The following is a 25,446-nucleotide window of genomic DNA, read 5'->3' as shown; positions in this document are numbered from 1 at the left end:
CTGCTTGGTGCATCACACACAGGTCTGTTGAGACAGTCTTACACTGTCATGAGTATCATGCTGACACAGATTGTTACTTAGTAAATATCTATTCTGTGCGGATTTATCTCAGTATTTTTTTTCAGGGTTTGTTTTTTGTTTGATTTTGGGGTTGGTTTTTTTTGTTTGTTTGTTTTTTTTCCTTAAAATAAAACTCTGTCCAGGATGTGAAAGGAAAGATGAAAACAAAAGAAGTTTTTCAGTTGAAGTGCATGGAAAAGCCTATGATGAGAATTTGTATATTTGAGCAATCTGAAAGCAGTAAGATGACAGAAACACAGATGTGAGCAGGTTTGTGTCAAAGACCTTAAATTCTGCATAGAATCATAGAATGGTTTGGGTTGGAAGGGACCTTAAAGATCATGTAGTTGCCATGGGCAGAAACACCTTCCACTAGACCAGGTTGCTCAAAGCCCCATCCAACCCTCCAGGGATGGGACATCCACAACTTCTCTGAGCAACCTGTGCCAGTGTCTCACCAAACTCACAGGAAAGAATTTCTTCCTAATTTAAACCCATCCTGATTCAGTTTAAAGCCGTTTCTCCCTGTAATGGGGGTACAGGAATCACTACATGCCCTTGTGAAAAGGCCTTCTCCATCTTTCTTGTGGGCCCCCTTTAGGCACAGGAAGGTACTGTAAGGTCTTCCTGGAACCTTCTCTTCTTCAGGCTGAACAACCCCAGCTCTCCCAGCCTATCTTCACGGAAGAGGTGCTCCTGGTCTCTGGTTGTTTTTGTAGCCCCTCAGGACTCGCTCCAACAGGTGCACGCCCTAACATGAAGCTGAACTACCGTGTTTGATTTCTTCAGCCGAGTTTTGTCTCGGACGCTGACTTTTCCTCACTTGTCTTGCAACCCGTGAGTGCAGTAGGTGAGCAAGATGCCTTCGCCAGAGGACCGATCCCCGCTGGGCGTCCCGCCTCTCCTCCGGGCGCGGCTGGAAGGGTTCTCGGGGCGGGGCGGGGCGGGGCCGGGGTCTCTCCCGCTGCGGCAGGAGCTCCGGCCGAGGCAGAGGGTCCCGCCGCTCCTCGCCATCCTCTCCATCCTTGCCATGCTGCCGGCGCTCCTCCGCCCGGGGCGGCTGCTGTCCGCCGCGCCGCTCCGCCCGCCCGCTCCGCGGGGAGCCGCGGCCGCCGGGGATCCCGCCCGGAGCCCGGGCACCACCCGCGGTAAGGAACTGCCCGCAGAGCCGGGGGGGAGCGGAGGGGCCGGGATCGGCCCCGCGGCCGCATCCCGGGGCTGACGGGGAGATGCGCGGGGGAGCGGCTCGGGACCGGGATGGAGCGGGGCCGGGCAAGGTTTACAAAGTGTTGTTTTTTTTTTTTTTTTCTTTTCCCTACTCTTTAAAGCTGAGCAGGCTCACAGGGTGGTTGCAAGTTACAAACCTTCGAAGTTTGACAAAAAAATCCTTTTGTGGACTGGACGTTTCAAGACAGAAGAAGAGATTCCTCTGAGGATCCCGTAAGTGCACTGGCCTTGTCTAGGGGTTACATGTAGCTGAAGGGAAAGCAGTGGTGTGACCCTGATCCTGTGGAAAATTTAAAACTTTTCCACAGAGTTTAAAACAGTCGGTTTTACAACTCTGAGACTTGGAAAGAAATTAGAGGGCAAGAGAATTTCCTGTCCTGGTTAGAGGTTAAGATGAGAAAATGTTCCTTGCTGGAGTCCCTAGAGCCTGAGATTAAGAACTGGATCCATCTGAGTAGACAGCTTTGGTTGCATTTGTGTACTGTCTCGTTTGTTTTGCTTATTTCTAACGTGCAGAGAAAGATGTTATTGGTAAACAATATTTTCTGTTTATAGCTCACATAAACAGAAAATGACAGTTGTTCTAAGGGAGGTGTCACTGAATGATTACATACAACAAATTATTTTTTTATTACAGAATTTGAGGAAAAATAGGGAAGTAATGAGAGGAGAATCCCTCATCAAGGAAAACTGAGTACTTGACATAGATTTAGTTCTTGCTGACCCACTGGACTAGATGATCTTTGAAGGTCCCTTCCCACCCAAACCACACAGACTCTACAGTTCTCTGACTTGCTGAAAATTAGCAACCCCCAAAGGAGTCAGGCACTATCCACCAGAAACTCCTTTAATGTTTAAGGCTCCCTTAGGATGTTAGATAGAATGTTAGACATCTCTCAAGGACACTGCTTTTTATCATCACAGCACGTCCCTGCCTTGGGTGACTTGGTTGAGAATAAGCAGTGTGCAGAGCTGTGTAAAGCAACAGGTATATCCTCTGCCTATTCTTGCTGGTTCCTGACAGTTTCACTGGAGTTTGCTAAGCTGGATAGTGGCTTTCTGGACAGTCTAACCTCTCTTGTGCTGTTAAGTTTCACCATCTTCCCCTAGAGGAAGGTTCAGACATGTCTCAGGAGCTGTAAATGCTATTCAAGTCACCAGGAGGTGTTTATAAACACATGGCTTATGCAAGTCCTACAGACACGTTCACAAAAATCACTCCTTTCTGGTATGGCAGGTGAGTATCACCACTGTGCTTTCTGGGTGAGCATATTATTTTTAGAACTGTAAGACTAGACTAGACTAGACTATACATAGTAATATACCAGTGGTTAACTGTTAGACATTGAGACTGAACTGTGGCACTGCTCTGTCATTGAAAAAAGAATTGCAAGGTGTTGCTACCTCTAACACAACTTAACTGAAGATAGTTTGTACAATGAAACAAATCTGCAGTCTTCACTGAAGGTTATTGTGATTTTTTTTTTTTTAAACCTAGCTGTTGTTGACTTTAGCAGAGCTTTACCTGAAGTCTTGATTAAGGATTGAATAGCAAAGGCCCTAATATCCAATTAGGGAAGAATATTGTAAGGTCTGTTTTTCTTGAAGCAAATACAGAAGGCAGGGAGAAAATGAAAATCTGCCTCAGAGGAGTTTCAATTATGTGAAATATAATTAGGCTAATAGATCAGACTAATAACATTTACAGTTTTGCTTTTGTTGCCACAAATGGATTATTGGATTAATGATCCTACGTGCCAGTCTGATGTGCAGTTTGTTTTGAAGATGATTTTTATCACTGTACAAACCAGAAGCAGTTCCTTAGAACTGCAGACATTGTTAAGTCACCTGCAAGAAACAGTGTGTGCACAGCGTGCAAGGAAGGGATGGTACAGCACTGCCACTCATGGGAACTGTCCTCTTCCACCACACTGAACCTTAGAGCCAAGCACTGCAGCCCTCAGCCTTGGAGCAGGCGTTCATGGGCACTGTCAAATCCCCAGCTCTGCCCCATCCCACCACATTACTTTTTAAAGGGTTTTTGAAGGAAAGAGAGCATTACACCATGTTTACGTAGAACACAAAATCAATTCTTTATGCAACTCTTCACACGTATAGTTGTGGGTTTATACATATGTATAAAACATGTACTTATGTATTACAAATATATGTCTATATATATCTATATATATATAAAGCATTCCCATGATGAATTATGAAAGGAAAATTGTGCATAGCCAGTATTATAATGAACATCTTAAAAACTGTACTCCCAAGTATAACGTTTGACTTGAAAAAAATTCACTGAACGTTTTGGGACAATTTTCATGATTTCCTGTACTGCTGGTCCCCAGGGCCATGCTGCTGGCTCAGAAGAGAGGAGGGTGGAAATGGGAGCAGTACCAAAGCAGATTGCTGGGCTGTAAAACGCCTCCTTTGCACCTAATGCTAAGCAGAAGACAGCAGTTTTCACTACTTTTGCCTTTGATGACCATCTAGTTTAGGTGTGCCTTCCTGAAATAGTGAGGTGGCTGACATTAGCTGTCCACTTTCTGTCAGGCTGCTGCGTTAATAAAGAACTAAAGCATTTAACTTGCAGTAGTACAAACACTGCTTTAATCAACAATCCAAAGATGTAAAGTCCTTAGCCTACAGATCATCTGAACAGGTTAGATACAGCAGTAACTGATTTCTAAAGTTAATAAACTTCATAAATATAAAGGGAATAAAGGGAACCTGCTTTTACTCCATCCATCTGATACCACATATACATCTCCATCTGTTTTAAACAGATAACCCCACTTAATTTTCTCTATGTTTAGAATTTAAGGTATGACTTCTGGTGCATTTACCCTGAGCATTGAAATGAAAAGCATTTATTGTTTGAGAAATTTTTTTCCCAGCTTAAAAAAACCCAAAATAGTCTAAATCCACTAAATGCTGCTTTGCCATGGGAAGTAGATTAGGACCAGAAAACGGCTGATACATAACTAACCACAGCAAGCTGAAGTTTCTTGCTTCAGAAGCTAATTCTATATTTATTTTTAAATTGTGATGTTATGTCTGCAATGCTTTGAAGATACTTTGCCTTTTTTAATGACTCAATTCAACTACTTTAATTGCAGGCCAGAGATGCTAGACAAGGCAAGAAACAAAGCTCGAGTGAAAGCCTGTTACATCATGATTGGGCTCTCAATTATTGCCTGTTTTGCAGTGATTGCTTCAGCTAAGAAGGTATGACCATGTAGCATATTTTAAAATAAAGGAATTCTGTGAAAAACATACAAATGTAAACCAAGAGCGGCAGCTTACAGCTGCCCAAGTTTTAGCTAATCTAGTCTCTGTCACCCCCATCATTCTTAAGTGGCTGTTGCCCATTCCCGAGGCTGGGTAGCTTTCCCTGGGTGCATCCTTACTCCTATGCTGTTACTTCCCCAGGCTGCTGCACGTCATGAGTCCTTAACGAGCTTAAACTTGGCAAAGAAGGCCAAGTGGCGGAAGGAGGCTGCGCTGGCTGCAGAAGCAAAGACAAAATAACTTCATCTGAAATGCTGAATGTCCTCAGAAGAGCAAAATTAGCTGCTGCTGAGAACAATTAGTGAATTTCACCCCTAAATAGACAACGATAGTAAGAAAACCCTGAAGCCAGTAAGGGTACCTACAGCATCACAAAAAGAAAGGGAAAGTCTTTTTCATAAGGAAGATATTCAGGATACTTGTTGCATGTAATTAAAACTATTTAGAATGTTTTGCATATGATTAAAAGCAGTAATTAGTTTTAAAGGAGATGAGGTAGTTTCCTAAGAATGCCAGTTACCTTTGGTTAGATAACCACAAAATATTTAAACGCAAGAAGTTTTCTGTCTGGTGATAGTGCATAGTTTTTCAGTGTACAAATTGCCACTTGGAACTCATTGGCATCAATGCTGTATTCAAAATGGTATTTGCATTTTTCACTTTTAAGAAGCATCACTTATTGAATCACTAAATAAACACAGTAAACATCTGTAAAATAGGTTTTATTGGTTTCTGTATGGTATTTGGAGATTTAACATTCCATAATATTGCATACTACTTATATGTGTTCTGTTACAGTAATGGGCCTTTGGCCTGGATTTAAAGATGCACTATTACTATCTGAAGTTAATACAGGTAATTTAGTTTCCATGCTTTATATGAAGACATTGTCCCATAAGTAACTAGCATTTTCATTCCTGATTTCAGTGAAATCTTGAGGTCACAGTTTAAGTTCATGTATCAATTTGCAAACCTATTACAAAAATCCTCAGTTGTACAATTTAATAAATTCAAACCAACCGAGAATTAACCACGGAGGAAAGATAATAGTGCATCTTTACTATTTTTTTAAAGACAGGCCCAACAATAAATAGTTTCCAGTTGCAAACTTGTTCTAGAGCAAACATTTCTGTGCCAACATTATTACTATTTTCTGATTGCTGCTAGCAACAGTGTGTAAAGCAAATACTAGAAAATTAAAAAGCTGTACGAACCAGTCCTCAGACAAAAGTGCAATGACGAAAAAATTAGGTATGATTCAGTGTAACAAGAGTAGGGAACTAATAAAAAAAGTCTTAAACTCTGCATAGTTGCATAGATTAGCTAGTTAGTATTCACATTTAAGCAGAACAAATGGTACCCTTTTAATTAAACCTAAACCAACCCCTGTATTTTTTAACAGACTTTGTAACTGATGGGGCACTTTAGATTGCATATAAAATGCCAAACTTAGAGATTTTCATATCACAGTTTTATTTTGTTGCTCTCTCCATAACTGTTTCATCTGTTCAGGTAATGTCATCATAATCATGCCACTAATGAGTATATCAGAGCTGACCTTAAGTCATAATCTCTGGTTTTATTTTGTTCATTTATGTGCTTTTAACAAAGCATGCTATAAACCCAGTGATAAAACAGGAGAGACCATCCTGTATGTATATACTTTAAAAATTTTTCATTATTATTTTTTAATAATATCAGGGTAAACCAAATGCTGAATTTAAATAAGGATTTTCATTATCCTAAGTCCCTTAGGATAGTCCCTTAACAATTTTAGTTCCCTTTCAAACTGTTCCATTTAAATATATCAGAGGCATGAAATATAGTTTGTCTAAATGCATAAAGTGCAGTCACTAACTGTCCACAAGATAGAATAATATATTCCCACAACTGAAGACATTCTTTCAAAACAAATACAATACTTTAAATGTCCCCTCCTTTCATTTTCAAGTCTTTTGATTAAGATTTTCATAGTTCAGATTTGGTTTAAATAAAAGAGGCTTATAAATGTAGTTTTTACAGGGTTCTCCAAATAAAAAGCAGGCACAGCTGGTTGTTATCAAAACAAGGTTGTTAGAAACAAAGGAAGACCCTGTTACCTGAATAATTTTCTCACACTAGAACACTGAAATTCAGCATTTGCTAGTAATCTTGGTAGATTTCCATGATTGTTACCCTGTTCTTTGATAGACGGGGAGTAGGGAAACAATGAAGGTTGGTGAATGAAAACCTAAAACTATGAGAGTAGAAAGGGCCTAAGTACAATCACCTAACATTATATGAAAATTTGGCAGTTGTACTCAATATTATCACGCTATTCAAAACTGCTGTATGCTGTACAAATCTAGGTTTAAAGTGTCATTTGCTAAAATATCTCATTATTCAGAGTTCATGAAGTAACAGCACTCCTATATACACTTCTTACACTTCTATCTTCCACTAAAAAGACTTCAAAGGGAGGTTGCTTCCCTCCCAGTAATATCTTAGTCAAAACTGACCGTTAATTTTAGAAAATCCACTTCAAGTCCCACATTCAATTACAATATAGAATATATTGCTGTAACATCAAAGTGAAACATCTTAGAATCTTAACTTGCATGTAAAAAAAATTCTAAATATAAAATGGTACTGTAAATGATACCACCTTTAACCTGTATTTTTCAGTGCATTAAAATATTATTTAGTGACAAGCATAGTGCCAGGGGTAAGTGATTTGAAGTTTGAATTGCAGCTTTTTATGAAGCATGAAATGCTCTCATATGTCACAGATTTCACTTAACCCAGGAGTTTGATGTTAAAACAGTAATTACAGGTAATAAAAAATAGCAACACTTCAGAGTTAACCCAAAGTATTAATTTCTCCAAATTAGATATACTACTAATACACCAGAAACACTTATTATATGCAAGTCAAAGCAGAGAATACATTTTTCTGTACTCAAAACTGTTAACGTAAATATTAGAATTCTATTTCTTTTAGTGTTTAACAGCAAACACTGTATATTGTAGAGCCTAAATATTTAGATGACAGAAACTTCTAGTTAGTTTTGGTGTCCACATACTTAATGCTATTTACAGTAGAACAAACTTTTCCTTCAACTGGAGTGATTTGCTATTCATTTTTCACTGCAATATTTCTATTATCTTACCGAAAGCAAACCAAATTCATTAACCTAAGGAACAATTCAAGGGGCAGTAGCATACCTGGTCAAAAAACAACACCTACTGTCTAAACTTTTAAGAAGCTACTGTACTAAAAGGCAAACATTGCAATGTTTCTCAAACTAAAGTGATGTTACTACATCTGGACAGAAGAGAGCTGAAAAACATCAGCTTGGTGATTGGTGCACATCACCATTCATTCTGTCATTCCTAATTGCAGCTTTCTTGTGGTAATGCAGCAGCTGCTTCCTCTGCAAAGTACTGCAGTTGTGGCTGACTTACAATGCCAATTAGCAGCTTTCTTTACAGAACCAACATCCAATGACCAGCAAGGTCTTTGCTGATTCCAATTTGAAAACCTCTGAAATAGTCCTCTTCCCGCGTAATTCAGAAACCACATTTTCATATATTCAATATTATATTAGGTAATTAGAATTATATATTTATATCTATTTCGTCTTTAAATACATCTTATAAATAAATTCCAACAGTGTGTTGTAAGGTAAGTAATCCATAAAAGTTTTCACAATTTAAATAAATATTTTTCACATTCCAATTCAGCTTCTTACAAGCTCATCTTTATTTCATGCCTTAGTTCTAAAGCAATGTTTCTGCTTCAATACAAGAGGTAGATTTGATAGAGACTGGGCAAGTCAAGCCTACTGCCGAAAATTCAACTGTCAGTAACTGTATTGCTGATATGAAGTCTGAGACTATGTGAAAAATTCAGAACTACTACCTAAAATCCTACCAAGTCTTAGCTAAACAGTTCTTGTTAAATCACATTTAATGCTTTTAGACATGATTACTCACAGTTGTTTTCTGTACATAAGAGATACTGAAGAACACAAATACAAAACAGAGAACAGTTGTCTCTAACACAATATATAAAAGTGCATGAGCTGTCTCTTCATCTATTTCTGCAAAACATATTCAATTTTTCCTCTAACTTTGGCCATAAAGAAAAGACCTCTGAGAAAAAAAAAACCCAAACCATATAAGTGTTTAAATTTTATGCTTATATTCACTTCAGTAGTTTAGAGCTGGAACCCTTCCATTGGAGCCTCCTGCTGTTGAAACACAAACTGCTGCTGACTTTCATCCACCTGAGGTGCAATACTAGAGTCCTCTTCTTCGACACCAAAATAATGTTCTATGAGTTCAAAAGCCTTTTGGTAGATCTCCTGGTTTTCGTGCCTCTGAAGAAATTCAATTTTATCAAGTCCTAAATTCAAAATAGAACATTTTCAAAAATGTAGGTGCTTGAATGAATGATGAATTCAAATGGAAACAGCTTATAGTATAGCAATACTTCTTAAGACAAAAAGACCCAATCCCAAGTCACCTCAATTAAGTTGATATCACTGGTTCTTAATTTCCTAACCCATGTATTTCTAGTCTTCATTTTCTGCTGTCCAAAATAATTTTTAAACTATGCTAGAAGCATTTCAATTAAACTAATATCCCAATTTCTATTCGACTCTTAAGTCTTTCCCAACTCTAAATTCTATCTCCACTCATGGAGTCATCACTGGACACAGTCTGGTATCTTTTTTTAAATTTAATTTAAAGATACTACCTTTTAGAAAGCTTACCATTTGCAAGTAGGGGACATAACCTCTGACCTTTTGGCTGAATTAAGTGCTAGGCAGTCAGTTAGGTAGATATAAAATTCTTGTTCAGCTTTTTTAAGGTAATATAGTGTCCACTTAGGTTGGATTAGAAAGACCTCAAATGAACCCTGCTGTTGACTGCAGAGGCCAATGCAATGAGGGTGATAGAATTAGCTGGTTTTTCTTACTTGAACTTGCACTCTACAGCTTCAGCAGCCTATGCTCAAGTGCTAAGGGAAAGAAGAGAACCTAGAGAGTCAATTCTTAAAATTATGAATGGACAGAAAATCAGCAACACAATACATTACATTGAAGTCTTCAGTACTTATTCCTCTTATTCATTTAATTGCTAAGTTCTTCAAGCATGCACTTGATTTAAAAATTAAAACTCTGTAACAGGGAATTCAGATGTAAAGACTGCTTTACAGAAAAGTTAGCATCATCTAATCAGACATAACACGGTCAATTAGCACCACAGTTCTATTAGCTATTAGCAGTTTCTGAAATACAAATGTCTGCCAATTTTGTTTTGTCAGAGCTATAAAGAGGCAACTCTCCATAAAGAATGCCAGTTTCATTATAAGCCAATTGTAAAATAATCCAGTCACGAAATTCCACAAATCAGTTTTTCTAGAATGCCTTTATATAGTGGTTTAATTCAAGAACTTTTATAAGAAACTAAACAAAACAATTGCAAAAGTAAAAATTTATTTAGTTTTATGATCTGAAGTTGATTTTGCTGTTACTTATATTTACTTACTATTTTAAAAAGTGATCTAACTTTGGGATCAATTAAAAAACCCTGATCTTACATCCCTGCTGGTAATGAAACTGTAGCAGACTATGTATTAATGTATTAAAAACTGTATTTAGGAATGGCTGATAAATTTATGCAAAGCACAGTTCCAATAGACTGGGACACCTGTATTAAACCCTCCTGAGAATGCTTCTTTAGAGGGACATTTAAACTGACTGCAAACACCAAGGCGCTTCCTGCATTTAACTACCTTCCTCCAAATGTTACATTACTTAATTTGTGATACTTTATGTCTACTTATGCTTGGAGTAATTCTTACATTAAAACTTACCTGCTAATTTAAAAATGACTCACATTGGTTTCGTTTCTACATAAATATTCTATTCTATATTCTATTCTATAGAATAAGGAAATTCAGGTATGTAGTTTTACAAGAAGTGTGTTCTTACCATAGGCTTCCTCTATGAGGGCACAATAAGGATTAATGCCGATTTCATTTTGCTTTGACTCTTGTTCTCCAAGACGCAGAATATTTTCGAGTCCATTTAAAGCCACCTGTACTATTTTTGAATCCATCACAGTCAGGAGGTCACAAAGAGGCTTGGTACAACCTAGTGCTACCAAATACCTTTATAACAGAAAAAAAACAGAGGAAGGGGAAAAGAACTGATAATCCAGTACATTTATTCTGACATACCAGTCTACTGCTATTGATATTTACTGTTGCTAGAAAAAGTGGCTGAAATAACAAAATTTTGAAAACATGCAACAATACAAAGAGAAACTTAGCCCAAAATGAAATAAGTACTACAACTTATCCTAATAAAAAAAAAATTCTAATGTGTATTCCTAACTGGAGTGTGAAATCTGTAATCTTTCTAACTTCTTTTTACCTACAATCTTCAGGTGGGTTTAATTGAATATAAGAGAAAAAAATTTAGCAGGAAGTTCTTTTCTCAGGCAGTGAAAATTTTCTAGTGGTAAAAAAAAAAAAAAATCAAGTAAACACATTAGATACATGTAAGAACAGTGGGCGCTGTTCTGTGCTAACACAGTCCACACTAGCAGTTCATTAAGATATTAGCATCACCTACTATAAAGAGAAGGATGTAACTGCAAATACAAAAATTTTGAATATCCTACTCCTTTTCCCAATTTTGAAAAAAACTGTGTATGAACTTTCGCGAGTCATAACCTTTGTCCTTGCTTCTAGCATGCAAGTAAAATGAAGACAACATTGTTTGCCTAAACATAGTCTAATTCAGTGGTTTAAAACTATCCTGCAGTTAGGCAGTAGCACTCCGAGGACATTAGGAGGACTAACACTTCATTATATCAATAATATACACGTATTTTTGATGGAAGCCATTGTTATGGTATTATATGCACATCTATTTGAAGAGCCTGAATTAAAATTTATTTTTTAAATGCTAGATTTTGAAATGTTACATTATATAAGCAGTTATAATGAAATTTTTTAAAAAACACACTTTCCTTTGTTATCCCTGTTATCACATCACTTTCAATTCTGGCTTCCAAACAATACAGTAACTTATAAATCAAATTATCAGATACTGATTCAAAGTGATTATTATTCTACAGTAGTCAGAGAAACCAAAGAGTGTTTTATTCTAGCAATTTTATCTTTGCAGCATATAAATCTCTACTGACAGTAAAAGTTTAATCAAACTCAGTATTGAGCAAGGAGTTTAGATATCTGCTTTAAAGTAATACTGATAGTGAGTTTAAAATACATGAAGAAACCACTAAAATCCCTGAAGTATGTCTCCAAATATACAATCCCACTGCACAAGTTTTCTAAAGAACCCCCCACAGTTTTCCATTTTCAAACACTGAAACTGTTCATCAACTGTTCCAATTGTGTTTGACAATGTAATATCAGTTGCAGAAGATAAGTCTGTGAAAGCTTTAGGTGCAACACCCCTGAAACAAAGTATTAATTATTTATTAAGTTTGTTGCATGTACCTCTTTGATTTTTCTGAATTTCTAAATTTAGCCTCTGTACAGACTTTCAAAGAAATGAGGCTATGTTTAGGATTTTGCTGCTATGACTGTCAAGATTCAAATGCAGAAATCCAAATGTCCTATAGAAGATCCTTAGGCAGAGAAAATAGTAACATACACGAATTTACCTGATCTGTTCAGGGGTTCCTCCTGATGTTGCATTAGTTATGGCCCACGCTGCCTCTTTTCTGGTGCGAAATTCAGCTTTTTGAAGAATTTCAATCAATATTGGAAAAATATTTGCATCTATAACAGCCTGAGAGATGAAATTATAAGCCAGATATCAAAGCAAAGTATATTTTTTTAGATGATGCCATAAAAACTAGAACTGCTAATCTGAAATTCAGAATGATTCCAAAATTGCACAACAGCAGCCATCAGAATACCCTGCGGGTTTTATTCCTCTGTTTCTGGTGGGCAGAGCACAGCTTAGTGGATTTGCCCATTTAAAAATCATACAATACATCCTGAGTTTTGAACTGAAGATGAAGCCTCAGACCAAATTTTCCATTTTATTGATGCCTGTGGTGGCCATCGAGAGACTATGTCTGTAATTGGAGACCTTACTACATTTTTAAGCTACATCAGGAAGAAACATCTTCATCTCCGATTGAAGTAGAGGGGGAAAAATAATTTTGGAATACATATTCTGATTCAGAATTCTCACTTCTATTGATCAGATCCCTTTTTCAGATAGCTCCAGACACCTGGAACAATAGTCAGGATGCAGTAATTTCCACAAGAATACAACTCAGTGTTGATGACATGATATTGGTCTTTTATCCAAGCAAAATATTCACCATTTCCAAACTGGTTTAGTTTTCACTGGACAAATTTGTACTGCAATTTGTGACAGCTACTTCTGTTTAAAATAATATCTTAAAGTTTAGAAGAAAACATTTAGGCTAGGTAAAATTAAAGACAGCTAGGACTAAAATAAATCATACAGTCAGTGCAGCATCCATTTACATCTTGTGAAGGAAAATCAAGTGAAGTAGTAAAATGAAAACAAAACCAACCAAGTAAAAACTTCCCAGGCTTTACCTGAATCTGAGCTCTGTTTCCTGCAGTTATATTAGAAACAGTCCAGCATGCTTCTTTTCTAATAGACTCCTTGGGACTACTAAGCAAGTGCAAGAGACATGGTAATGCAGAGCAGTTTAGAATCACCTAAAATAATTTAAAAATCGAAAACTGAGTTGCACTATATATATACAAATATATATAGCCTTGTGCAATATACATATATATATATAAATATAAGAGCATTTTACAAAGGACTTCATAAGATTTTGCAACACATTTACAAATACAAAGTGTCATATCCTGCAAAATTAAAATGTTCAGCGTTCTAGTGTGTGATCAGACAGTCCAATAATTTGAAAGAATCTACCTTCAATTAAGTTCAGACCAAAAGACTGACAGTAGCAAAACTAAGTAAGGCTGCTTAAGGCTAAAATATGAGTAACTCAAAGTGAACGACAAGTGAACATCTAATTTGTACAGTTATTTGTGATTTTTTTAAGAGACAAGGTTTTCCATTTAATTCCTTAGCAAAATCCTTTCCTATAGAGCTCACAAATCATGCAAATAACATTTTCCATGTTCTTTTTACCCTAGTACTATCAGCCTTTTTAAGAGAATTATTTTTAAAGCAGGATCACTCCTCCTATTTCCTGCATTGCTTCAAAACCAATGCCATTGCCTAAAATTAATAAAATAGATCTTTAGAATAAATGACATCAGTAGGACTATCACACACAAATTCATGGACAAATCACAGACAATCATAGAAGTGAAAACCTTAACTGCCTTTAAGACTGAAAAAAGGGGAACTGTAATAAATAACTGAACCCCCTGCAAGGAAGGCAAAAAACCAAAAAAAACCAAAAAAGCAACAGTCAAAGGATCATACAGAAACAAAGCAAACGACTACACACAATGCTGAAAAAGAAAAAGTTCTTTCTTGCATTAACTTAATGGTTAAAGTAGGAGCCTAAACTATCAAATCAGCAACACAGATTTCTAGAAATTCTCTTTCAGTGATGTACACAGATACCTGTATTGGACATGTATTCTGTCAAAGTTTTTACAAAAATTCTGTCTTGCCTAATAATTTTTCTTAAATCAATTAGTCTTACCTGTGTTTGGATATCATCCCCAGTAACAATATTTCCAACTGCTCTTAATGCAGGGGATACCACCTTGTAATCATTATGCCTGGAGACAAATATCATATTGCTTGATATTACCAAGTGTTAAAAGAATAATTTTGCATTTTCAACAAACAATGGTTTACTTCACATGCTAAGTATTTAGTTATCAAAAACACTGTATTACTTATTGCACTTTCCCTCTTTAGCCAAATTTGACTACTGCAACTGCACAACTGAATTGCTGATTCAAAGACTGAGCACCTCTATGGAACAACACAGCTTAGAGCAATCTGCTGAGCAGATCCAGCCCAGCTCAACTATTATTAAGTATGATACTGGAACATGTGTCATTCAATAGCCACAGAAACAGAGGGGGTGTTATGAGGTGTATACTGAAGCTTAGTACGGTTGTAAGCAAAATGACCCCCTTTGTGAGTCCATACTCGTGTGGGCCTGATGTGTAGGAGAAGGAAATTACACAGCTGTCCTAGAGCTTCTATGGAAGAGAAAGCAATCTTCCCTCTCCTGACAGTAAAAACGAGCTTTTCACAGGGAAGTGTGCTGAGCTGTCTGTGCTGGGAACTACTATCCCAGACCTACTCTGCAGTCCCACGTGAACACAGGGATTTAGTCTTCCTTTCCAGGAAAATTATGAACCATAATCCAAATATACCAGAACATTTTAAAAATTGCACTAGCCAGCCTCTGGACTTCACTGAGTCCAAGAACTGTCTGTAAAGAATTATATGTCCTAGAAAGGAAAGTACAACAATGAAATTAAAAAAAAAAAATTTACAATTCAACATTGGTCTTCAGTCTTTGCCCTTCTACTTCTTCATGTATATGAAATCCCACACTAAATTTTAAGGAATATAAAGGAATACTTTGGAAAAAAAACATTTTTACTGTCAATGTCAGGAATATTTGCAGGAGCCAAGCAACCTAGCAAGCAGCTTAAAAGATCTCAGACTGAATTAATGTTCATCACTTTTCACAAAAATAAATTAAGACTTCAGGTGAGAAAACACAACTCACTTTTAATATTAACAGTACTGTAAGACATTTATTTGGTGAGAAGAAGACTTACATAAGCAGCTCTACCAATCTTCGACACACTCCAGAATCAATAACAGCTTGAATTTTATCATTGGGACCATCTGAAAGGTAAGAGAGGGCCCAGCAAGCATCTGCTAATACATCCGGGTCACTGCTAAACAACAGTCTTGATAAAACATTTAAGCAAGGAGCAACCTAGGTTAAAGAAAAATATTGTATAAAATAGGTGTTCCGCACTTTTCAAGTTTCAGAGAACACTCTGCAAAGGCATAAATGTGCAAAACTATTTACTGCTCAAGTACACAAGGTCGTTAATGAATGAGGACCCAGGGGGAACACTTTCTGATTAAATCAGATATCCAATTCAAACCAGCAAATTGGATGAATTTTGATTCACAGCCTATTTATTGAGATATACTCAATATATATTAAGTATATAATTGTTCAGCTTAAACACAAACCATCTGCTTTTACAGGAATTACTGATGCTTTTTTAAATCATTCTGGGAGCAGAATCTCAAATAAATAAAATTCTGGCATTTTTTTATTGCTGGCTTTGTAGGAGTACTGGCAGTTACTTGTAATAAACAACCTAGAGTAACTTACACAGCACCCAACATTCACTAAACTGGTGAAACAAGCAATGTCTCCTTTCAGTTCTCACTGCTCTGTACACTCTGGCCCTAATCTCTGTAACTTCCATGCAGAGCCAAATGAACTAGACAACTTGGAACCTGACAGGTCTGCTGTACAGCCTAGGAACTTCATATTCTTTGTAGAATTTAACTCTTACCTTACATGGGTTATGCAAATTCAGTCTCTGTTATGTGTCCAACTGCTGATGTTGCAAAGGGCAAAAAGCAGAGGACATTTTTATTAGCAGCTGCCTATAGGTCATCCTTTTCCTGTGAGATATTGCATTCAAGCAGCAAAAAATCTTGTTTTTTCACTACCAGAACAAAACTCTAGTAAAATATATGTTAGGCAGACTCACTGTGAGGTGATCAATTAACTGACATCAGGAATCCCTTATTTTGTTAATCTTTCTTCAAGAATTAATAAGTAGCAACAACTGCTAGTTAGTAATTACTAACTGATGAGGCAAACTCTCTCCAGATTAACTTTAATGTTCAGCTTTTTAAGTGTCATTAACCTTAATAGAAATTAATTTCATACTGAAAATAAGAAGGTGAAACTTCTTGTCTCTACAGTCTTAACAGCCACATACTAGAGAGAAGATAAAAAAGGGGAGAGCATATAGGCTCTCTGTCATCATAGCTTGATTTAACTGCATCTGACAGAGCAGGAAACTCAAAATTTTGTTCATGTAGCATGCAGTCAAAATCATAGAACAAAGAAATAATTGAGGAAGTTTTAATTATAACTCACATTCTCTACAACGGTTCTGGAGAAAATACGGCCCCACATGGTTTAGTGCTGAATGTATAATTTGTCCATCACTTCACATCAGTGTACGACTATTTGCACCAGACTAGCAAGCAGCTAGTCTCAGGTTTTTAATTTGTATGATTTTATCGCTCAAAGGTGTCAAAGTAGATGATTTTTCATAGATACAACAGATGAGCAAGACTGTTGATGTTTAATGTGTGATGACATTAAAAACATAAAACGTACGTCTATATCCAGATTCAAAGATTCTGTCTGTTATAAAATATTGTGAATGTAAGTATTCTTTAGCTTTCTGATTTGTCAGAATTATAACTTTATTATACCTTACTGAAGTCTGGAGGTGGGTTCTTTCCTCTACAAAGATTTGAGAGTGCCCAGACTGCATTTCTAGTTGTTGTAAGACGATTCGAATTTGTTAACAATCTGTGAGAGACAATAACAAAAAAAGTAATTTCTTATTAAATTTTAGGTAATTTTATGTCTACTGTCACCAACAGAATATCAAATACGGAAGTGAAATTCTATTATTGGTCACTAGTTTAAATTTATTCATCTTCATATCTTACATGCTGCAACTATTTTCTTAAAATTAACTGAATCTGAGCAGATTATTTTGCATAATTTTGGGATATCTCATTCCCAAATCACTTACATGTGTATAAAGTAAACAATTGCTTATGTAAAAAACCATTCAAATAAACCTTTCTGAGGGTCTTTAGAAGGGGCTAGGAGATGCAACCCTGCATGGAATGAACGTCAATGTTTTCATTCAGAGAATGTAATTAATAACAATAAAAATAATTCCATAAAAATCTGTAACTTGGAAGTTCTTGTAAAAAAAAATAACAAATAACTTCTGTTTTTGCTAAATAGAACATGAAAGATTAAACACCTGAAAGATCAGTTCACTTTTGGATAGATATCAAAATGTCTAAAATGTTAATTCTTTAAGCCCTTGGTGAAGGTAATCATGTTCTCCTCTGCTATTCTAAGCTATTTTACAAATGTTTTATGTTGATTTATTACTTTAAGAGGTAATAAACTGGGCAACATTTATGCTGTGCAAATTTTTCCCTGTGATGAAAATACTATGGTACGCACATAATAAATGCTGGAATGATATTCCTAGTGAAGAGAAACCATCTAGTGGAACACAGCTCATATAATAACTACTGTCAGCTCCTCCCAGAAAGCAAATAGACAAATACCCCAGAAAGCAAACAGACAAATACCAAGACTAGAGCTTGGACCTACTGAACAAAGGTAGAGAAAACAGCCTATTTCCTAGGCAGATGGAACCATACAAACACAAGTGGGAATTAAATCATGTCTCTCACCCAATACATTCAGAAATCTGACAACACAGAGTTGGGACAATACAGAAATCTCTTACTTGTGAAGTAACACTTCTCTTCTTCTGCAAACACTGAAAAGTTTCCAGTCATGGACTAATTAAAGATATGCAGGAAGCTCATGTAATCCAAAACATTAAATTGTTTCTTATTATATTGTTATGATTCTCAATTTAGACAAAAATTTGTATTTTTTTCAAGTAAATTCTAAGTTGAAGTTTTCATTTATCTACACATGTATATTAGAGTATTAGTTTTCAATACTTACTCCAAGAGAGGTGGCAATATTCCACAGTTTAAAACAAAGTCTCTGCATTCTGCATTATCACCAGCAATGTTCCCAAGAGCCCACACTGCCTTAAAAAGCAAAGCATCAAAGTGAACTTATACATGCTTGCAAATCAATTTTACAGATAATCTATACTTTTTACAGCAGATACTGCAGAATAGAAAAAAAAATCCAAGAGGGGAAAAATAATGACAGTAAATTTTTATCTTCCTGGAGGCAGATCAACTAGCTAGTAGGCAAATGGGGCTCAAAGCCTCTCTAACCCCACAAAAGACACATTCAAAACTGAATTTTAAGTAGTGATCAAACCCCTCAAGAAGACAGTTACCTGCTCCTGTACGTCTTCATGTTCTGAGCTAAGCAACTTAATAAAAATGGGAACAGCTCCAGTTTCAATTACAACTTTGGTGTGTAAGAAAGTTCCAGATGCTATGTTTGTCAAAGCCCAAGCTGCTTCGAACTGTTGAGAAACACAAACATAACCATGCTAAACCACTCAGCAGCAAAACTTGAAATCATGACATGCAGTTTGACACAGGAGTTTCAGAGATTAATTTTCCAACTTTTTTTACTTTCCTCTGAAATGCAATTACTATTACAGCACTCTCTATAGAACAAAATAGCTAGCACAGACAAAATCTCTATTCAGTAAGAACCTTCAGTAACTGCAATATTTTATGTTTTGGGTTACAGAACTAAGAAAGGTTTCCAATCACTGTTAATTACAAATACCTTTCATTTACCCAATATTAAGCTAATTCTTCTAGAACAAATGTCCACAAGGCCTAAGTGCTATTCCTACAGGGGTGTAGACGGAACTAGTTACTCCTACCATTAATTAGATATTTCTCAGAGATTTTCTAAAGGGGTTTCAAACCAGCCTTTCAGTTTCATGCAATTTTTTCCCTAAGATTTCAGCTGAAAACTACTACAATATATTCAACACTTAATGAGACAGATTCTGCTCACACATCATTACAGATGATCATAATATACCACTCTGTATATCCTCTTGGAACACTTTCTGCTTTCAACACCCAAGTTTTTGTCCATCTGAATACATGACCCTAAAGACTACTATGAAATTCACATAGTCAAGTCACATTTTTAGCAGTAATAATGAAAACATACAGCTTCAGCAGTGAAAAATAATTATATTTGGTTACTAAAAACCCCCACCAAACAAAACACCATGTGCCTTCCAAAGGTCTTTTGGAAGGTTTCTAATCCAGTTCCAAACCCCCAATCAGTATGAGCTGAACTCACTTGCAGAGTGTAATTTTCACTCCTCTCTAGAAATTTCACAAATCTCTGTACTACTCCTGGTTTTTGAATGACTTCATCTATAGGTGGATTAGGCTCTAGGGAATAAAAACAAACATATCTGTGTAAAAAGACCAAACAAATTACGTTTTCAGTATGACAAAAACCATGAATACAATTTGTAGATTTATCATAATTTCATTCAATCATTTTCTTTTCAAAAGGAGTTACAAACTTTTCACTTGAGAAAACTGCAAGATCTTCTCTATTAAGTAGTACAATGTAGCAAATACCCTGTGTTACATATAATAATAGTTACACACACGTAGTAACACATCACAGAACACTGCTCTTTCCACCAATAGCTCAGGCTGGCAGCAGAACAATTATGGTTACTGGATACTATTTTAAAAGACCCAGCACACCTTTACCTAGCCTGCTATACACATACCAGCATCAACTTAAGATTGCATGTTTTACAGCTCCAACAAAAACAAGTTATAACTCTCCTTTGCTAGCCATGTAATTTTTTTCCCCTTGAGTATAGAGAACGGGAATGAGAAGCTGAACCACTGCAACAATTACTCTAAGTATGTTAGTGCGCAGCTAGCTACTGCCCTGGACATCTCAATCAAAAACATCCTTCTTTTTTACTTTGTCTGAAAGACTTAACATTGAAATAATGAAGATTTCTGTATTTAGCTATTATGTCAGAAAAGATTTGGCAGTTTCTTTATAAACGGAACAAGTTTCTGCAAGATCTATTTTAAAATAAAACATAACTAAAGGTTAACTGACTCTAAGTATAATTCATAGTAACACAGGAGGAAGCAAATAGAAAAAAAAAACTGGCAATGTTTACCTTTAGACAGCAATTTTCTGAATTTCTGAGTTGCTGTGAGTTGTTGATCAGGATCATCTGAAAATATCATCTGTACCATATCTACCGTAATAACTTCTTCCTAAAAATGCAAGGAGGATTGCTTATAGTGTAGTACTATGTACACTAATAGATAACATTCTAAACACACTCTGAAGCCTGCTGGAATTTACCTCTGGAATAGGAACAGTAGAGCTGACGTCAGGATCCTGAATTGGGCTTTCTACCATGGATTCTTCATTTCCCGGAAGAGACACATTTCGGCGTTTAAACAGCTGAACAAAGGGGAAATTTTTGGGAGACATTAGCAGTTACCAAAGTGTGGGTACTGACAATATACACTTGAAAAAATGCTTTCACCAATACCAGTCAAAAAATTTTACCTACTCACCACCTTCCTATTCACCCATGCAAGAGGAATTCTATACAAAAGGTTAGATAACATAACAGAGAAAAACTATGCTATCCGTATCTTGAGAAACCGCACAGCAACACTTCAGAGAGGCATTTAGAACTTAATTCTAACTAGTTATATCCCTAATTTTTTCCACAAGAAAAAGAAGATACAGATCTTTTTGCTTTTAGTCTTTCATCCCTTATAATTAGCATGCATTTTAAGTAAGAAACAGTGTTCTACAAGCTACTTTCCCCTTTCTTAGTTTATAGGCTGCAATCATCAACATATCAGCAATGTTTGTGTTTCAGCACACTGCATTCCTCCCTTCAACAGAAGACTGCTACGCAGCATCTGTATTTTATACCCAGCCGAGGAAAGACTAAACCAGAAATATAATTTTCACACAGAAGAGAAAAAAAAGTGTAGCTTTGAAGTGAACTTCTGAACGATGTAACATTAAACATTCTCTGTGTCCAAAAATTTATTTATGATTGGCTGCATGCACTACCTATGCTCAGACTACATACCAGCACTGTTGCATTTAATAAACGATATTCAGTGAGTACCTCTTCATTTTCTGCCACACAAGCAAAACATACACGTTGCCCTAGTCCCTTCTAGAAACCAAACCTAAATTTTTATATTTATTCCAGTACTATACTTACAACTAGTGTAACCAACAATTCTAAGAATATTACATTTTACCTTTAGAAAGAAATTATAGACTCTCAGACTCTACATGTCTACAGACATAGGTTTCTGCTGTTCTACATGTCCAAAACTGCAGAACAACTCCACATTTACATCTAGCTCTATTTCAAAAGGAACCAAGGCATTCTCTCCCCTGTTTGATGCACTTATGGGTTGGGTGTAATTCTGGACACAAAACAACTACAGAATCCTGAACACAAATGAGGCTTAATTCCATTTAAACCCACAAAGGAAAAAGAAACAACGTTCTACTTTTGGAAGACCAGCCATTCTTTCTAGCACTCAACAAGGACACAGAAGCTCTTGGTTGAAAAGCATAAACTTGTTTGGTCTTTCTACCAGTCACAATTTCTTCTGGAGTACAAGTGGTCTCATCTCCCTGCATAAACTCATTCTCAGGTCAGGAAGAACTGAAAAACACCATTCCAACAAACTAAGATGAAGCAGAGCATAACAGTAGTCTCATTGTTACAACAGTCAGCAAGGGAGAGGAAACACCCAATATTTTCATCATTTATCTAGGGAATATTTACTACAAAATATGTAAACAAAACTTTCAGCAGTTTTGCTGAAACTGCTGCAATGCAGTTACCCATTCACAGGTAAGTGCTCCAGTACCACACCACTTCTGACTCTTGCCCCACTGGCCCAAACAATTGAAATTCTTTTTTGATGCACCACTTTCCCAGTAGAAGGGCAAGCATTCCCACCTCAGAGCAGACTGTGGATCAGAGCCTGGGACACTCCCTAAGTTGTAGGAGACAAACTCATCAGCTTTAGACCATGCAGAAAAACAAACTACATTCCTTACCTTCCTGGCAAGAAACTACCAAACATTTTGCGAAGAGGAACTATGACATGCTATTAAATAATACAATGTTCTATGTACTCTGATCACTAAAAAAAAAATCAATGAGAACAACCACAAATGTTTGTATAATAGTTCAGGGACACTAACTGGTAGCCACTTGATTAAGTTAGTGTAGAAGACCTTTTAAGCAATTTGAAGCATGCTATCAAAGATGAAAATTATCCTTTCCCTTCACACAGCAAAACTTTGACCCCAGCTCTAGCAGGGAACACAAGATTTCAAACTCTTACTGGAAATATGAGTGCTCTTTTGGTCTTGTCTCACACGTTTAAACCTAGACTACAGATTAAAGTTAAAAGTCACAGCTCTCTCCTCTGCGTGCCCTAGTAACTTAAAAGGGCTTCTGTTCGTTTTTTTTTTTTTTTTTTTTAATGATCCTATTGAGAGGTGCCTGGTGCTTCCCAAAATTGCAAAGAAAACAGACATTCAACCTGGCACTCCTGGATTCCACTCCAGAGGATGAGTCTGCTCAAGTCCTTTCAGGCCCCTGAATATAGCTCCACAGGTACTGAACAGTGAACAGCTCACCAAGATGCTTACCTGCTCTTCTCTTTTCTGTTTCCGAAGCTGGATTCCCTCCTCCTCTCTTCTCCTGCGCATTTCTTGGGGATTAAGTGCATTATTCTTGTAGCTTTTCATTCTGAAGTTATCTTTACCCGGGCTTGCCATGTTGTCTATTGAAAAAACACAAAATTACTCCAAAGGGCCAAACCTGCAATCTCTTGTACTACAAAAATATCTACAGCAGCCACTATATATTCCAGCATCTGTTTGCAATACCCAGTTTATCAACAAAAATCTTTAATGCAGAAACCCCAGAAAACCTATGTTTAGACAGGCATTTCCAAACTACAGTTCAACTCAAGGTCACTGTTAAACTACAGTTCATCTCAAGGATCAGATACAGCATTTAAGGTCATAAGCTACTGTAAAAAGAACCTATGCATCTTACAAGCAAACTGAAAAACAAAAAGCAAAGACATTATGCTGCTAAATTTTGATTGTCAGCAAGCAAGCAAAGAAATTTCCTCTCATGAAGATGACATTAAATGTATTAAAAATAAGGACAAATCCAAGAAGAAAAACTGCAGTAATTACTGCTTCATTTAATACCTTATGGCATTGTTTCTTTAATTTCACTATCTCACAAGCATTACAGAATATAAGGGCTACACTTTTCCTTCTCAACTGTGTGCAGGAAAATAATTTAAGGGTCAGTAGCACCCAGACAGGCATACTCTATTTTCATTTTAAACTAACAAATTATTGTCTCACTCCAATTACCAGTTCTTTTAATGGATTTAGAAGACTGGAATCTGACTGTCATTTCAGGTCTATCAGCTATGGAAAGATAAAAGTAATAGTCCACGATTCTGTCATCACAATGATCAAACGGAGTGGAAAAGGTTGTTAATAGCATGGTGTCTTTTTTTAAAGCTAGAACTGAAGCCTTCATCTGAGAAACAACTGTCAAAAACAAGACTACACAAACTATCACTCCTCTGGAATTCTACAAGGAGAAAACATGTAAACTACAGCTCCTGAGCTGTGCACAGTTCTCTGACAACTTCCATGCAGAGACAATTTGTTTTGGTGTTTTTTGTTTTAATCAGCAGTTCCAAGGACCACTAAGCAATAAACACAAGCCATGAGAGGAAAACAGAGTGCAGACTTAGGCTTGACATCAAGACAACACTGCAAGGATTCAGCAGCCTGTTTCACCCAAGTATTTGCTTTGCAAGAAACTAAGTAAACCACTGACATCTCTGCAGAACAAGGCTAAGCATGTCACTGTACAAAGCAAGTTTCTAGCAAAAGTCATGTAACTTTATTTTCCCAACAAAGCTACTGGATTATCTAGTCCTAGAACACCATCCCTTTCTTAATCGTTCATGCCTGACTAATTTAGTTGTGCCAATGGAACTGTCAGGCCAAGAAATGGACTGAACAAGAGAAATACACGTTCAAAGTAACCCAGTCGCCAGCTCTGTGAGGAGTTACAGGTCAACTGGAAGGAAGGTCTCATCAAAAAGGTTTTTAAAAAGAAAAGCTGAGAAATTTATGGTTTCAGTCCCCCCACAAGACTTTTAATATAGACATCGTGAGGACAAGAAGACTGGCAATCCCTGGTTTCACACTTTCTGCATCTAGACCAAAGCAAGCCTGCACTTCTATGCTACAGAACTACACCTGTTTTAACATCAAATCCCTCCGCCCACCACATCCTGCATTGAGCCCACTTGTTGTGAATAGTCTAAGACCTATCACACTACTTTTTTTTCTTCTCCTTCTTGTCTTCATAAGGCTTACTAAACACGGCGTCTCGCTGTGCCACCGCCCCCTCCGCGGCCGGACGCTGCCCGCGGGCTCCGCACCGGCCCAGCCCGCACGGACCGAGCGCTCCGAGACCGCCAGGACGGACTGACCCGTCAGCCCGACAGGCCGGACACCCGCCCAGCCAGCCAGCCCGGCTACACGCAGCGAGGAGCGACGCTCTTCACTCACGTCCCCAGCAGAAGGGGTGGAAAGCCCTTTCCACCAGCAGCAAAGCAGGGAAGGGGAGGACGGCAGGACCCTCTTACCAGAGGGAACGGACAGACAACCCGGCCCGGTTCCGACCGAGTGCCACGCGGGCAATGCCCCGCCGGAACCAGCGGCAGACCGGCCTGCACCGGGCACCCCGCCTCACAGTCGATGCAGCCTCTGCCGCCCCTACCCGCCCGCTCTCGGCGCTTTTCCCTCCATACCCATCGCGGCGGACACGCCCGGCGCCCGGCGCCGTCCAGACGCGAGACTGCCGCTCCGCAGCACTCCGCACCGGCGGCGGATACCGATGCAAGATGGCGGACGCCGCCCCGCCGCGCGCTGCACCGGCCGGGGGGCGGGGCCCGCCGTTCCCAGCAGCCTCTGCGCGGCACG

At 37.5% G+C, this 25,446-nt stretch overlaps 2 protein-coding genes across 4 annotated transcripts; one reads left to right on the top strand and one right to left on the bottom strand.

Moving 5' to 3' along the window:
* The first annotated feature begins 665 nt into the window (after positions 1-665).
* FAM162B (family with sequence similarity 162 member B) lies at positions 666-4,925 on the top strand. Its single transcript, XM_062489968.1, has 4 exons — positions 666-1,208; positions 1,389-1,500; positions 4,413-4,521; positions 4,726-4,925. Exons 1-4 carry the CDS (start codon positions 920-922, stop codon positions 4,822-4,824), a joined length of 609 nt encoding a protein of 202 aa, XP_062345952.1. The 5' UTR covers positions 666-919; the 3' UTR covers positions 4,825-4,925.
* On the bottom strand, positions 4,926-25,386 carry KPNA5 (karyopherin subunit alpha 5). 3 transcript variants are annotated; one of them, XM_062489962.1, is made up of 14 exons: positions 25,275-25,386; positions 23,068-23,201; positions 20,722-20,823; positions 20,531-20,630; positions 19,672-19,766; positions 18,734-18,865; positions 18,385-18,473; positions 17,088-17,187; positions 15,386-15,549; positions 14,284-14,362; positions 13,187-13,312; positions 12,271-12,398; positions 10,566-10,744; positions 4,926-8,971 (listed from the first exon to the last, which is right to left on the bottom strand). In XM_062489962.1, the coding sequence occupies exons 1-14, from the start codon at positions 25,276-25,278 to the stop codon at positions 8,784-8,786; spliced, it is 1,620 nt and encodes a 539-aa protein (XP_062345946.1). In that variant the 5' UTR covers positions 25,279-25,386; the 3' UTR covers positions 4,926-8,783. The 3 variants fall into 3 exon arrangements, with proteins under 3 accessions (XP_062345946.1, XP_062345949.1, XP_062345948.1); XM_062489965.1 differs by lacking the exon at positions 25,275-25,386 and adding an exon at positions 25,110-25,140; XM_062489964.1 differs by lacking the exon at positions 25,275-25,386 and adding an exon at positions 24,838-24,846.
* Between the last annotated feature and the right edge of the window lie 60 nt (positions 25,387-25,446).

The sequence above is a fragment of the Cinclus cinclus genome, chromosome 3 (assembly GCF_963662255.1).
Source record: "Cinclus cinclus chromosome 3, bCinCin1.1, whole genome shotgun sequence".
Classification (NCBI taxonomy): Eukaryota; Metazoa; Chordata; class Aves; order Passeriformes; family Cinclidae; genus Cinclus; species Cinclus cinclus.
This window is presented reverse-complemented; position numbering and strand designations above follow the sequence as displayed.

Bases quoted from the DNA above. Each gene is read 5' to 3' on its own strand.
- FAM162B (XM_062489968.1), top strand. From the start codon at position 920: ATGCCTTCGCCAGAGGACCGATCCCCGCTGGGCGTCCCGCCTCTCCTC. The intron at 1,501-4,412 runs GTAAGTGCACTG...CTTTAATTGCAG, and splicing joins GAGATTCCTCTGAGGATCCC to GCCAGAGATGCTAGACAAGG. The intron at 4,522-4,725 runs GTATGACCATGT...TTACTTCCCCAG, and splicing joins TGATTGCTTCAGCTAAGAAG to GCTGCTGCACGTCATGAGTC.
- KPNA5 (XM_062489962.1), bottom strand. The intron at 18,866-19,671 runs GTGAGTTCAGCT...GTTTCTCAACAG, and splicing joins GTGAAAATTACACTCTGCAA to TTCGAAGCAGCTTGGGCTTT. The intron at 12,399-13,186 runs GTAAAGCCTGGG...TTCATCTCTCAG, and splicing joins GAAACAGAGCTCAGATTCAG to GCTGTTATAGATGCAAATAT.